The 16,124-nt window shown below is 39.8% G+C and overlaps 1 protein-coding gene across 2 annotated transcripts in view; it reads left to right on the plus strand.

The window, feature by feature from the left end:
- cntn3a.1 (contactin 3a, tandem duplicate 1) overlaps positions 1-16,124 on the plus strand; it is a 77,442-nt gene that overhangs the window by 55,027 nt on the left and 6,291 nt on the right. For both annotated transcript variants that reach the window (XM_031726420.2, XM_039604682.1), the window contains exons 11-18: positions 783-933; positions 5,412-5,539; positions 7,901-8,076; positions 11,943-12,060; positions 13,668-13,826; positions 14,032-14,181; positions 15,298-15,368; positions 15,849-16,083. In XM_031726420.2, the coding sequence (XP_031582280.1) occupies positions 783-933; positions 5,412-5,539; positions 7,901-8,076; positions 11,943-12,060; positions 13,668-13,826; positions 14,032-14,181; positions 15,298-15,368; positions 15,849-16,083 (1,188 nt within the window). The remainder of the gene's footprint in view (positions 1-782; positions 934-5,411; positions 5,540-7,900; positions 8,077-11,942; positions 12,061-13,667; positions 13,827-14,031; positions 14,182-15,297; positions 15,369-15,848; positions 16,084-16,124) is intronic.

The following is a 16,124-nucleotide window of genomic DNA, read 5'->3' on the forward strand; positions in this document are numbered from 1 at the left end:
TCTATTCTAAAGTACAGAATATGACAGACATTGGTCTGCGCGGCCTGCTTTTAAGTTACCCATTATAAACAGACTGTACTGAAACTCCTGAGGTCATATAAACCACCCATGTCAACAGAGAAAACGAGGAAGACAAAAACTCTTGGCTTGCTTTTCACACAGAGTGTCAAGAAATAATTGTGAGGGGCCAATATGTGCATAGGTGCAAGCGTACATTATTGTATAGTGCTGCATACGCACGTGCACCGGCATATGTTGGCAGGTGCTCAGCCATGTCACTGGCGCCAGGCTGTGTATTCACTTTGAAGAGCTTTCTGCTGAGTAGTTTCGCATACAAAACAGCTCCGGACGACGGCGCCTTAGTAATTAAGGCCTAAAGCAACAGCAGCAAAGCCTCCCTCTTGTTTTACATTCACTCATTTTGCTTCAGAGCCCTGCGGTTTTATCTTTAATGCATAATGTCTTCCTAAGGAAATCTGGAAAATCACTTTCTTTTCAAATAAAATGTTTTCCTAAAAATGTGCCACGTCTGTTCTCCTGCATTTATGGATGCATTACAGTCTTTCCATGTGTGGATATGTGTGTGTTGAAAGAAAAGGATGTGAGAGCTGACCTGCCTAATGGATTTAGTGACCTGCGTGTTTTAGGAAGCTCAGGCACTCGAGCTCTTCCACCTTGCTCATCGGTCTCTTTTTCTCCCTTTCCTTTTTTTTGTTACGCCTCTCTTGTCTCCCTCACAGTATTCACATGCCTTTCCACTTTTTTATTTTTTTGTCCACCAGCAATTGCTCCAGACTTCTCCCAGAACTTGTTGAAGGCCCAAACTTTGGCCCGACAGGGTGGCGACGTTCTAATCGAATGCAAGCCCAGGATGTCTCCTCGAGGCATGATTTCATGGCGGAAGGGAAAGGAAGCCCTGAGAGAGAGCCACAGGTAACAGGTTTCTTTGTGTTGAGCTGTAAGTGTAGTAAGTGGGGGATCACTGTTATTTAGCTTTTCTGCTTTACTTGCAGAATGATTTTTTATCGATGTATTCCATTTTTCCCTACTTGATATTCAAGTGACAAATAGCAAAGAGTAAAATCACAGTGTGACACAATGCAATTTGAATTGCATAGTGTGCTCTCTCCCTGCTTTCTGTGTTTCCTTCCTGAACTCTGTTGTAGTCTTCAGGCTGTGCTCAAAGCTGAGTTTCTGCACTGTTTACTTAAGGTAATTGGGCATTCCTAGACTGCGGCACTTGGATCGATGCACTGATCCATCAGCTCATTAGCTGCATGTAAGGCCTGGAGGGTCATTAGAGCACAAGTCAGACGATGAGCCAGACCACCAGCGAGACACGGAAGGAGCGAAATCCCCAAAAGGACGGATCAATTGACAGCTGCTGGACATACATTCTTTTATGATAGTGTTGGTGACACAAGGGAAACCGGCTGCACACCTTGTTTTATTAAAAGTCAGGTTAAGTACAGATCAATGTGATGCCGCTGTGTGCTGGAGAGCATAAGGCAAAAGGAAAAACAAATGTTAATCAGACAAGAAGAAAAAACAAGTCTTCCCCTTGAGACATAATACTGGCTAAGGTAGAAGTAGGAAGTTAGTGACTGATGGAAATTTCTACTGTTTGCTCACACAATGCAGCAAATGGATGCATGCAGACATTCACTTTTCCTCAATAATGTGTTTTTTGGGGCGAATATTTCAGGTGCACTGCTTTAATCTGCCATTGTATGATAGTAAATCACTCACTCTCTCTTTGACAACATCTGTATTTTGAACAGCAGTGCACCAGCAGTAGGTAAAGCTCGCCTGCTGGCAAATCCAGTGATGTAGCAGGGGTTCACATTTCTCTCTTGACATGGGATTAATTGTTCACCTGGCCCAGCAGCTTTTCCACATCTAACCTCTGGGATACCCACTGGCACTGCAGTGGGGGGTGCCGGAGGTTTTGTCATGTCTCGGCTTTCCCCTGCAAGAGCGTAGGTTTGGAAATCATAGGGTTCGATTTCTTCACTTCAGAGAAATATTTTATTTGCAGCAGCAAATGGTTGCAAATGGCTGATAAATATTGGGACCAGCTTGGAGATTTATCAGCCTCTTAAGCATTGAAGGAAATTGCATCCATACTGCATTATCAATTGTACCTATAAAGGCCAGATTTGCCCTGTGGGATTTAATGTTAGAGCCTTGCCCTGAAGTGGGAAAGATGCATGCAAGACGTTAGGTTCTGACATTATTGCAACATCTCTTGCAAGCCTATTCCCTTGTTCCTGGCTCATTAGCATTTACTTTGCTCCACATCGAAATGGGGGCTGTTACCAATGCTATTACAGCAGTGGCACAACACTAATCCATCCCACTGGCTCAACTAAAGTACCCATAATTCCTTCTAATCTTCCAGGGATAATGTTTTCAAGGATCTGGACTAGGAGAAAACAAATCAACTAAGAACAAGGCGGGATCTAATGAAATCATGCAGGGGTGATACCTACTCCAGCTCACATTCCTAGTATTCACAGTATAACGAAATAATTTTATAACAGGGTTTCTGTGCACTTATGTGGAGAACTTTGAGGTCAACGATAAAATGCTTACCTTAATTTAATTTCAGCGCTGACCACTGCCAGCTATTGCAAAACGGATATAGGAAATAGCTCTCAGGAATATTACCTTTAGATTGAACCACGGTGCTTAAGATCGTTATGCTAAATGGTAGTGTATGCATCACTTTATCATGTAATGGGAATCAATTTATAAACCTAGTACTCAAAGAGCTTTCCAGCTGTGTTTCCAGAATGTGCTTCACTTGTGAGTGACACAAGTAGTACCCGAGTATACTGCAAGTTCGTAGTAATACGCTGAGTTAATTATGCAGCGCTTTTTAAGTTGGCTAAAGTAATGTTTTTCATTTACAGCCTCTTGATTTTTGTTGCACCATGGAGAGACAGTGCAGGCTTTTAGATCACAGCCAGAAGCTCGCTTTAACACCGGCCAGAAAGGTTGAAGTAAAGTGTCTGTTTACTGTATCACACTGTTCAAGCTTTTATGTGCCCCACAAATTTCCCCAGTGCCTTAATTGCTCCAGGGCAACCTTTTAAAGGAAGGGGAACCAAGCAAAAGCATTTCAGGCTGATAATTCTCCTTACATCTTTATCCCGCACCTTTACTTTGTAGCTTTGGTGAAGACGAGGCCTGACATTGTCTGCTGCACTGTTTAATGGCAAGCCTTATCCGTGTGACATCTCATATCCATAACTCTTTGTTATAGCCCGTTACAAAGGAAAGCCCTCAGTTCAGTTTGGAGAGTATACCCCCGGCTCCGTGGGGAATGGGCACCGTTGAAGGGGCTAATGTATTTTAACTCTTCCAGCCTTTGAAGCGACACGGCTCATTTTAAAACATTTTAACGGATCCACGTTGCCTTAAAGGGACCTTTTAAAAATCAGCGTTCAAGCTCCTCTTTCATACCAGTTATTCCTGAAAACCTGGCCTCTAACCGTTACTCCATAATGTGCAGTTTAGTTGATGATGTGGGAGCTTCTAGTGTGGGTTTGCAGGGCAAGACATTTATTGACAGGATAATTGATTTGAAAGGATACAAATATGGTCAGACGATTGTTGAAAGGCAGTATCAAAAATTCTTGGGAGATAATTTAATCAAATTGTCATGACCTTTCCGACCGAAGAAATAAACCGAAGACTGATTTTCCGCTGCGGTTCGGCTTTGTAAAAGAGATGACGCCGGAGGATTTTCTCCTTTGCATCCATCAAAAATGTCAATAACGCATTTTGCCTTCGAGCGCTGAGTGTTTGTTCAGCGTTGTAGTCTCTTCCTTTGACAAATTAGTTTTCAACACAGAAATCCTGACACATGGCAATAATCATGTCTTCCTTTTTGTCAGTCAAACCATCTCATCCCGATCTAAGTGTAACATCTGTTTCACATTAGGAAATTTTAATTTGTGCTCATGAGGCTTAATGAGTTTGTAATAACTTTGACAACACCCGAACAAATTAGTTCAACCAGCAGTGGCTGTCTTGCACGACCGGGAAAGTTGAGTTTTTTTTTTTTTTCCGTTTGCTATTTTATTGAAGACTGCAGGGACTTTTTCTATATAGCTTCCCCTCTGGGATGATCAGGGCTGGTGGAGACAGTGTGGACATTTCAGCAAGTCCCATTTTTGGCTTCAGAGTGACAACTGAGAGATGGCTTTTTGTAACAAATAGTTTGTCATGCTTCTGTGCTTATTTTCCTTCTTTCTACAAAGTACAACTGATAATGAGCGACAATTATAAATAAATAATGTGAGTTTACGCCTTCATTAATTTCAGTGGAAATCAAGATAAGTGAAAAACAGCAAATATCCTATTTCTCTAATCATGGCAAGATAAGTGTGGTGAGTAAGCAAGGCTGTGATGAATTACATCCAGTAATTAAAGGAAAATCAGAAATGGCAGTGGAAATGTGTTTTTTAAAACCCAGCAGAAAGGTTAGATGCTAACCGTAGGTGCTAAAATGAAACAGCTTTGCGACATATCAAACCGATCTCGTGTGAGTGATATATGATAATGCCATGATGAAATATGGGTTTTGAAATGAATGGTTGTGTTGCCCTGCATGCTGAACACATGAATAAATCCTTTTAGCTTTTAATCTGAGCATTTGTTCTCCAGCTTGTGGCCAATTTTTTCTTTTTTTCCACCAAGTCAAAAGGGGTGCTTTTTTGGCATCACATTAAATAGAATTAATCAAACCCTTTTATTTCATTATTTTGTACCTCAATCACCTGCGCGGCCGTACTTTTCTAAAGTGTTTGGTTGCGTAAGGCGTTAGTGGATCTCAACAAACAAGTTTCCCACTTACATGTTTTTTTTTTCCCTCTTTTATCATCCGTCCTTGACTACATTCAAACACACCGTAATGTGGCAAGATGAATTTCGTTAAGCCTATTTTGTAACATGTTATTTGTGCCCACATTTTCAGTGCATATTCAAGGCCTTGCTGACACCGACATGCTTTTAAGACCTGTTTTCGAGTGAATGTTTTTAGTGCTGCTGGAGTGAGCACCAACATTTTTGTACTTTCTTTTTTCCCTCCATTTCTCAGCTTTCCACGCTTGTTATATGCCAATAAGAGCAGAGAAAATATTTCTTGATTTCTTTGATTTCTGTTTACAGTTGGTTGGTTTATAGTCAAAAATTAAAAGCATCTACTACTACCAAAATAGCACCAACAGCCACCCCACAATAACAGCGACAGGTCATGCAGGCACTGTTAATGCTAGGTTCCTGCTTATGTAAAAGCACTGAAAGGCTAACAAATTAATCAGATAATGAACTTGATGTTTTTATGCATTTCAAATATACAGTATGTAAAAATGTGTAATTAACGGTTGTTTTACCCTTTACAGAGTTATGGTGTTGGATAATGGAAGCCTGCGGATCTCCAATGTTAGTAAAACGGATGCTGGAATGTACACATGTGTAGCCAGAAACCAGTTTGGAGTAGCGAGTAGTGCTGGCAGCCTTTTGGTAAAAGGTAAAAACAATTTTCCCTATGTCTAAGCACACTAACAGTGTGTATGTCCCCCCTAACAAGTATTTCATTAATGCTTTTGTTAGTTTTTGTTTGTTGAATCTGTTTGTATTTGTATTTTCTTCAGTTTTTTTCCATCTAGCCTTTGCACTAAAGTAAAGCATTTACTGTATGGAAAACCCCCAAGCTAATAGGCGTCTGCTTTAAAGCTGTGAGACACAGTGTTACTCTTTAGATGAGCACTCACCATCACTGCAAAGTTGATGACCAAACAGCGAAGCAGAATTCCTGGTATTATTCTTACCTGAACTGTATACAGTCCAATTAGTTGATTGACGGTGGCTGGAGGAAGTGGAACATGAGGCCCATTGAATTCTTGCACCATTATGTTTAATTCATACTTTTTTTGCAGAGTGGCATGTAGCCATGTTTAGTTTGTTGAAGATTCCTTTCCCTTTAATTCGGGCACTTTTGCCGAGCAAGGAATTTTCTGGGTCTTTCTAAAAAGCAGAGTCAACAACACTGCTCTATTAAAATGCCTTTTGGTGATTCCTCTTCACAAGTACTTTAAATTGCAAATTGCTTTGCAAAGAAGCCCTATTTTGCTGTCTTATTTTCCCCCACAGCCTCTTTACACATAGCAATGAATGCAGTATATATTTGTGTGCATGTATGCATGTGTGTGCCTGTATGTGTCTGTATGTGTTTTCTGTCTGTGAAAGAAATTTTATAAACAAAAAATGCAGATTTATGATATTAATCAGTAATTATTCTATAGTAATGCTTAATTAGTTAATTAATATTTGTCCAGATAATTTGTTTTTTGTTTTGTTTTTCCCTTTTTTAGGGGTTTTTTTTGACAACCAATGAAAATACATGAAATGACAATTTTATAGATCCTCTGCTATATTTATACGACTGTCTAAAATCTGTATGTAAAATGTATTCAGTTGTTGAAAGCAGAATATGCTCCAATTCCTTACATTTGTTATTTCCGAAACATTCAATTAGTACAAAGTTGGAATCATTTTTATTTTTATAAAATTAGAGTCTCTCCTCCTCTGCTTTACAGAGGTTCATCCTGAGCTTCAGTTCATTGTTTGGCTGTCAGTCAGTCAGGTTCCACTAATCACTCTGTATTACCTTCCCAGCACCAAGCAGCTGAAAGACACAGTTAGTTACCAGTTAAGGATACAGTCCTGATGATTGAAAATGAATCCTGGACTTTATCATCTGCCCACAAATACAACTGCGCATTAATAAATCTGTGTGTGTAATTGCTGGATGGGTAAACAAGCAGCCTAATTAATTTGCCATATCAATATGAAAGGTGTTCCATCTGTGTGTGCTTTCTATCCTCCTGTCTCCTTAATTGCAGATAATTGGCTTTCACTTGGCTGCTCAGTGGTAAATCATTCCTAAGATTTTACCAGGAGCTGATGGCTGATGTTCCACTTCTGGGTTATTTTGACTCTGTTGAACCTCAGCCGTGCTGTTTAGGTTTCAGCACCTCATAATGTTGATATTCAGACAGATCTCTGTATTTCCTATGCTAATTCGAGCCGAGACGTTGAATTCATTTGTAAACTTATCAACCTTCCTCATGTGTTTTTGAGCATATACTGATTTTCGATACGTTTGCACACTGGTGATTACCATGTGCAGAGCACACCAATGGAAACGAGGCAGCCGGTTTATGATTTTCCTTCCATCTGTAACGGGAAATAAACGCGACAGCTATGAAATCGGAAGCAGAAAGTTTTGCTTCGCCTATTTTGCATTGAGAGCCAAGCTTTCCCAAGAATCACCTGGAATATACTTTTATGACCATTCGGTTCTCCTAACGGGGTGAAGATAAACAAACAGCCTTGTTTTGACAGAGCTGAATATAGACCTTTACTCCTCCTGACATGCTGCACTGGCTTGCCTGTCCATTAGATGCTTATGACATGAATGCATAATTCACATTCAGCCTGGTTTATGGTCCTCTCTGCACCGCACTGAACCACACTCTGAACTGCACCACAATCCCTGCCGCTGAATGAGACGGCAAGCTGAGACGACCAAAGATTATGTTGATGCGCATCACACCGGGGATGAAATAGGATGGCTTTTTGTCTCACATAAACAGAGCTAAATTGCAGACTCAGAGCTGACCTGCCATAATGGTGTTTGAGTTTTCCTTTGCACTTGTTTATTTTACTTCTTCTCTGTTGGTTATTGATATTTAAGACCATGGTCCTGTTTTTGAAACTATTTCAGGGATGTAAATTATTTGATGTATAAATACATTAAATAGGAAGGAGGTATAGGAAAACCAGCAGGTGTACATGGCATGGTAAACTGGTTCTCTTTGGTTTACAGAGGCAACTGTGATTACCAGTCCAGCAGGTCATCTGGATGTGACTGTAGGTGAGAGCATTGTCCTGCCCTGCCAGGTATCGCACGACCCAACTCTGGACCTCAAGTTCACCTGGTTTTTCAACGAGCAGCTCATTCACTTTGGAAGCCACGGAGCTTATTTTGAAAAAGTTGGTGGGGTAAGTACATCTCCGGGTCTGAAGGGAGGTCCAGGCTGTGGCTGGAGGGTAGAAAATGATGGAAGCACGAGCTATCGCCTAGAAGCTGAACATCCCCTTTAGGTCACAATCATAATGTGAGCTTCAGAAGCCACGTACACATACACACACAATTATCTGATTTGAGTTGTTTAAATGACGTTTGACGTTCATTACAGAAGCACTGCAAAACAGATGAAGCACAGATTTCCTGCCTAGATGTTTTAAACTCTTCTAAGATGTAAAACAAGTACTTCTATGTCATCCCCCTCTTTTTATGTTTTCTTTTGACAGCAGTGACTTTGTAAAGCTAAAATCAAAAGCATACCATCAGAGGGGGAGTTTAAAGAAAGCCCACTTGGGAAGAATTTCACTCTCTATATAAGAACAACATTCTCTACATACTAATTTTTTTATTACACATGAAAAGATACAGATAATTGAACCTGGAAACATTTGGACGTTGACACAGTTTGGATCATTTTGGGTCTGTGATGAAACAAAAAAGATTTAACTGAAGTGAGCGCAGACTTTTAGCTTTCATTCAGAAATATCATTGAAATGTTTAGGTTCAAATTTCATTCAGCTGTGCTTGTCTTCTGTTGCATCTTACTGTAAGCATGTGTCACACTGCCTCCACTGTGTTTCACATAGGATCATGTGTGTTTTGGAGTTTTCTCCCTACTTTGTTCATCTGTTCATAAGATTACCTTAGACTCGAGAGAGCACCTTTGTCATTTCATGGGTTTACAGCAAGAGTTTTGAATCCTAGTACTATCTTTTACCTGGTGAATGGAATAATAAAGGAGTCATTAACACTCTGTCCACAGAATTTTTCCTCCAAACTCCAAGTTTTCTTATATCCACCTAACTGTGTATAGATTAAAGTGACACACAGGGAAGCAGTTTGTGATCCATTAAAAATAACATATTTTTTAGCAACTGTATTCCAGCTTCAGCTTTTAAGGAGCAAAGTGCTTCACATTTCTTATGAATCATGCAACCTTGATTGTTTTTTTTGTGTGTTTTTTATTATAATAACAGAACAGGAGGACGCTATTTTGCTTGTTCTGCTTGTTAATAACACCTCCTACATTGACAAAAGCAGCAACCAAGAAACTCATAATGCATTGCTCAGCCATGTGGTACGTGTGATCATCATCTTTTAATAAGGAAAAGCAATTATAAGGCCTGGGCTTCTTGTTTTTCTATTTCTTTTGTTTTTTTTGCTTTTGTTTGTTTGTTTGTTTGTTTTTGGCATGATCATAAGCAACAAGAAACTTTGTGGTTCCATATAGCAAACAAATCAGACTCTTGCATACACCTAACATGCTGACATGTTAGATGTATGCAAATAGTCTGCATTATTACTGCGTTAATAACTTACCTCATGTATTTTGCATAAACGCGACTTTGTGGATATGCTTTGGATATTTTTTTTTTGCAAAGCTGTCTGCTTTTTAATATTCATTGAGTCCTCCGTGAACTCGAAGAGAGTGAAGCCTCTACATAGAATAAAAGCGAGTCGTGACCTTATCCGTAAAATAAAAGCTTTACAACTGTAGATACTTTAAGATCCAAGTGCTGTTCCACTAAATGTTTGAATTTCAGTATTTGATTTCTACTTTCTGATGCCCTCGCTGACATTTTTTTCAGCAAAGCTCGGAGTGAACTGAAAAATGTCAACTGCAAGTCGCTGAATGAGTTAACTGTAAAGCTTCATGTCACACTGTGAGTTTTGTTAACTTGCCAACATTTTACAGCTCAAAGAGAAGCCGTGCTACTTGCATCTTATAAAGGTAATTGCTTTAAATGAAAGGATGTTACTGATAAATTGTGTCACTTATGGTGTCTAGCCAGAGAAACAAACGTTAGCTAAAATGAAAAAACAAAAACCAACATCAGACATCACCCTGTTGTTTGGTTTAACACTTTTTTTATTCATATCTGTAGATTTCAACCTGCAGAACCTCTGAAACAGCTTTTGTAAAATCAGTTCATGATTTCCAGATTCCCTTGTAAACCTCTCTGACTTTTAAGGTACATATTATTCTCTCTATTGACATAAAGTTACGGCCAGACTGAATTTTTCTGATTTTGAATCAAACACAAAGTAATTGAAGTGCAGATATTCAGTTTTAATTCAAGGGGTTTATTAAAAGGTAAAAATTTAATACGCAGTTTAGAGTTTCTGAGGATCAAAAGTAACTGGAATATTGATTGTTCCCTTGATTCATGACAAGCAGATAAAAGGTCTGCTGGCTCAAAATATTGTTTCTGCACTTGGTACTTCCAATATGAGGTCCAATGAGAAGCCAGTGCAAGTGAAGGAGGACTCAATGTCACAATGGGCTGAAACAAACAAACAAAAATAAAAAATAAATAACCTAAATAAATCTGAAAGGAGCAAAAACTTTAAATGTGGGACATTCATGAAAATAATAAATGCACTGGGAAGAAAACATCTAAAAGCCTCTGCAAATAGATAATGACCCATATTTCCCAATGACTAAGCTGGTCACCTCAACACAATAGATCATGCAGAAAACAAAACTGAAGGCAGAGAGAACCATGAGCACTGGCTGTGGTAACAGTATTTTATGTATGTCACACTGGGCAAGCAGTATAAAAGGATGTTACTTGACATGACATTGTATTTGTCTTGTTCATATATATTCTTATTTAAAAAAATAATAAATAAACATTTTAAAAGGCTGTTATTAGGGGAGCAGAACTCACCTGACTGTGAAACAGCGTGCGAGTCAATTGTCCAATCTCTGAAGGTGGAGGACAATTTATGAAAATGGCAGTAATTCAAAAACAAACAGTCAGTACAATACTTTTATTAAACATCTTAGATTAAACTACACAGGCCTTAAGGACACTTTGAATGTTTGATTTAAGAACCACTGTGGGGGTATATAGAGGTTAAAACAAAAGCGGAGTAATTGTCCAAATACTTATGGACCTAAATGGAAATGGGTGCTCCTAGCTGCAGCTTTCACAGCCATTTCAGGCACAAAATAAGACTTCCTCCCGGTGTAGCTCTGAATATCTGAGCCTGTGCTTCCATTTCTGTTGCTGGAACAAATACTTTAAAAAAAATTATTATTAAATCAAATAAAAGTGAAAGCCTGCTGAGACATGATTAGTAATCAAACCTTGGACTACAAGCATAACCAGAAACCTTGCTTTGTATTTATCTTTTGTATCCATGACTACACTTTTTATGAGTTTTTCTAGCAGTCTCACTTGATATTGCAAGCAAGGTTATCTCACAATAACATTTTGCATAGTGAGAGATCTGTGGCCTATTATATTCTTGCCTATGTTATTTTAATAATGGTGGCGAGTATCAAAGAGTGGATGACTTGGAGCAACTGAATTTTTATCTCTTTAAAATGTCCCTGATTATACATCAAAGTAGTTACCAAGTCTCATCCTGTTTCACAGTTCCCTACTTTCACAGATAAGACATCAACTTAACATTAGCTCCAACTTTAAAGTTCAAAGCTAATAATGCATTTGGCATTGAATGGTTGTCTGCAGAGTAAATGGAATCAGAGAGAATAAAAGGGACGAAGCTGAAAGAAGCTTTTTAATACCTCACAAAGACCTGTGCTCATAAATGATCATGAAAAGCAGCACTCAGTCATTTGGCGTGTCCCTGGACTCACGTTGTACCTTTCTCCTTCGTGATGCAAGGAACTGGATGCCAAAATAAATCACGGCAACGCAGTGCTTGTGCTGAAGCTCTTTTCCTTGATTTTGCAACTTTAAAAGTCCCATTTTCATGCTGTGTTATTCCCTTTTTTGTTTTGTTTCTCCTGTGACATCTGGACCAGCAGCGATCGGATGGTGACATTATGATCCGGAATATTCAACTGAGGCATGCTGGGAAGTATACCTGTGCTGTTCAGACCAAGGTGGACAGTGTTTCTATTGCTACTGATGTGGTTGTGAGAGGTAAGGGGAAAAAACAGAAGATCAAACCCAGATATGTTTATTTAATAACTTTTTTCTTTCAGAATTTCCAAACTTGAACCAGTTTGTTGTTTTTCTTCTAAGCTGTTCCAATTACACACACAGTTGCGAGGAAAATTACACAGCATGCAATGCCCTTATCATTGTTATTGTCTAACATTTAAACAATGTGCGTATGGGCTTATGGATTTTTGGACAATATGCAACTAGTCCCTGTATGTACCGTACACATTACCCATTTAACTCCAAATATAGATACAAATACAACAAATGTGTTCAGGGCGGAGACCCTAAACAGATAAAAGTAGTAGTATTGTGTTAGATCCAAAGTACAAAGTCGTTGTATTTTCTTATATTCTTGCATCGCCTTTTAATACCTTTGCATTTCAGTGCTTCCCAGTAATGATTTTGTCTGAACTATTGAGAAAAGTGAACCTCTTTTGGTCGTGTCTGCAGCGAGAGTCTGGGGCTGCTCAGGCCAAACCTAAAGCGTCACATTTAGATAAATGGAGCTCGTTCATCAGTTCTCCCTCTTACCGCTGCTGAGACAGACCAGCTCTGATTACGGTCGCAGCTTTGGGATAACACAGCTGGCTCTGTGACTGTGGCAGCAGCCGTGGATGTGCTTTGGTTATTATTTTGGCTGTGACACATTATGTTTTTTTTAATGGGGCCAACAGTGACAGTTTAGTAGCTAATTGTAGCAGCTGGACATATTCATACAGTGCCACTATAGACTGAACCACAGCAGCAGCCGAGGTCTGAAGAAAAAACACATGCATCCACGGCTTCACCTGTCACAGCCAGGCGGAGCAGCTGCAGCTGTGCTCTCAACTGGGGCTATACTGTGGAAGATCGGCCTCTTAAAATGAGAAATGAGCACTACATGCGTCGCGTAAAGAGTCACATTATCTCCTTATTTCTTAGTATTTGCAGATGGTTTTCTTGTAGCTGGCAGTAAATTCTAAGTGGACTGGAAGAGCTCACCAAATGTTCCTGTGGAGCAGAAGGAAATATAAAATGTTCACTGACCTCCATTTTGGAGACGCCAGAGAAAAGGAGAAGATGATAGCAATAGTTCACTGGAGTAGCAAACAGCTACACTCACATTAAAGTGAACACATGTATTACAGCTGACTTGTGAGTCAACTCATTAGAGATTGAAACAAACTTTGCTTTTTATAGTCTATGTTAACATACCAAAAATTAAATAAAAGATTGCAAATAATTTCTTCTTGTGTATATAATTAAAGCATTTTTTTCATTTTTTCTCCCTTTTTCTATCCTATTTATTAAATTGTGCATGCTCTAATTTATCTCTGCAATCCCTGGTAGAGATTCTGGTGGCAGCGCAGCCACAAAAACATCTTATTAAATGTAGAAAGTCTACATTTTCTGGAAAAAATCAATGTTCTGTTTTTATATTTTTGATACGCATTCATTACTGTAAGTGTTGATTTTGGACGGTGTAATTCAGTGTGGCACTCGAGCTCCACAAACACTTTCTACTCAGTCTCTCATATCACCTATAATCTTGAGCTGCTATGTATCAATATATTTGAGTAACCCGCGACTTATTGTCTTCGCAGGTCCTCCAGGCCCCCCTGTGGACTGTCAGGTGACTAAGATGACAGAGACCACTGCCTCTCTGTCCTGGGGTCCTGGATCGGACAACCACAGCCCTATCCTAAGCTATACCATCCAGGCCAGAACGCCCTTCTCTCTCGGGTGGCAGGCTGTTACCACAGGTTTGCTTATTTAAATGTGTTTGTAGGTTGCATGTCCAGAAAGTTTAGTGAAAGGTTAAAAAATGAGCGATGGGGTAACTGGTAGCTGTCCTTTCCAAACTCCACACATAAAATGCAAATAACTAAAACTTTACCCGCTTGGCTAATTATCAGTGGCATATACTGCAGGGCTTTGATGAAAGGTTACTTCTGTGATGTTTCTCAGTTCCTGAGCTGCTAGGAGGGAAGCAGCTGTCAGCCACTGTCACTGACTTGAGCTCCTGGGTGGATTACGAGTTCAGAGTCTTGGCAACCAACAGCATCGGAACAGGAGAGCCCAGCAAACCCTCCAAAAAGGCCCGCACCAAAGACACGCGTATGTATCAGAAGCTCCTTGCATTTGTTTCTGATGCCAACATCGGGAAAAGTAGTTTCAGGATCATCCTCATCGTGTACTGAATACTTAAAAAAAAACTTTATTGTCCTATTTTATTTCAGTAAACGTTCTGCTTCTGCAAGATAAGCATGACAGAACTAATAAAATTACTGATGCCAGGTAGCTTTAGTAGAACAGTATTGAAAAGGTAAAAGAACTCCACTGTTTAGGACACTAAACAGCAGGTCTGAACTGGCACATCAACACACTTTTTTGATGTATATATTTTTTCTTTTTCCATATAATTGCCAGCCCCTCCCCTCCTTGTGTGCTCATGCTCCTTGTTGAAAAGAGTTTAGTCTTGAAGAAATGACTGATAAAGGTGGACAAACAAAAGTGCAGAGGTGGAGCTGAAAAGCAACAGATCATGTCACAATCTTAAGAAAAAGATAAGAAACAAAGTTATTGACATCTATGAGTCTGGAAAGGTTTGCAAAGCCATTTCTAAGGATTTGTGAATCCAGTGAACCACACTGGGGGCTGTAAACAATAAACTGGCTAGTTCAACAAAAGTTGAACTTCGTGGAAGGTTTGAGTCCCGTTACGTCTGCATAAAACTATAACAGAATTGTATTAAAAGAACATCATAGCAGCAGTCAAACAAGGTGTTGGTAGTTTGATGGTCTGGGGCTGCCTTGCTGCTTTACCTGGACGACTTGCCGTAATTGATGGAAACATGAATTCTGCTCTCTAATAGAAAATCCTGAAGGAGAATGTCCGGCCATCAGTTCATGCCTCGAAGCTCAAGCTCACTTGGGTTATGTAGCAGGACAATGATCACAAACAAACTGACAAGTTCACCTCTGAATAGCTCAAAAAAGAAGGTTTTGGAGTGACGTGGTCAAAGTCTGCACTCAAATCAGATTGAGTTGCTTTGGCATGATCTCAAACAGGTGCAATGTTAAACTTGTGAAGTCTGAATTTAAGAAATTTGCAACTTTTTTGAACACGTTCAATACTAAAACCTGTTTCCATGCCATGTTACTTCATGGTGAGAAACAGAATACTGGGTGCATGTGTTTGACATGAATATCTAACCCTGTTCAAATCTGTTAGTTCCCAGGGTAACTCCAGCAAGGGTGAGTGGTGGTGGTGGAGGACGTTCAGAGCTGGTCATCACTTGGGAGGTAAGCATGTATTTAAATGCATTTACGAAACTGTTATTTGGAGTTTCTTGCTGTTGTTGTTGTTAACATCTGAATGTAAAGCAAAGGTCAAAGTAAGAGTGAGCTAAAACAAAAGAATGAAAAACAACAATGTTTTCATTTTTGTTATTTCCCTAATTTACATGCGCTGGTTTTATCTCAGCTCATTGTAAGTCTCTACTGCCGTTTTGCTCCCCTCCATCGCCCTTCGCTTGACTTTTTGCTCAAAAACTTTCTAGCTTGTAAACAGAATAGAAAAGAGAGTGAGGTGTGGCCTGTGGTGTGACATCCTGTGGTCTTGAATTTTGCTTAATGTGCCTTTAACCAGACAGGATGATCATTTCGTGCAAAGTCTTGCGTGTACAGTAATGCCCTCAGCTTCTTTTAGGTTTTAATATCTTCGGGATCATTCATGCATTTCTCTCTTGAGTCATTCCTCTGAGTCATCTTGTACCTTCTTAGCCTGTTCCCGAGGAGATGCAGAGCGGCCCGGGCTTTGGATATGTGGTGGCTTTCCGCCCACTCGGGGCGCAGGGCTGGATGCAGGCTGCTGTCACGTCCCCAGATGCTTCTAGATATGTCTTCAAGAATGAGAGCATCCCTCCCTTCTCCCCTTACCAAGTCAAAGTCGGGGTTTACAACAACAAGGGAGAAGGCCCTTTCAGTCCCGTGACCACTATCTACTCAGCAGAGGAAGGTGTGTACTCCTAAAGCACAAACACCGTGTCAGTGATCATA

Source organism: Oreochromis aureus, linkage group 20 (assembly GCF_013358895.1).
Source record: "Oreochromis aureus strain Israel breed Guangdong linkage group 20, ZZ_aureus, whole genome shotgun sequence".
Lineage (NCBI taxonomy): Eukaryota > Metazoa > Chordata > Actinopteri > Cichliformes > Cichlidae > Oreochromis > Oreochromis aureus.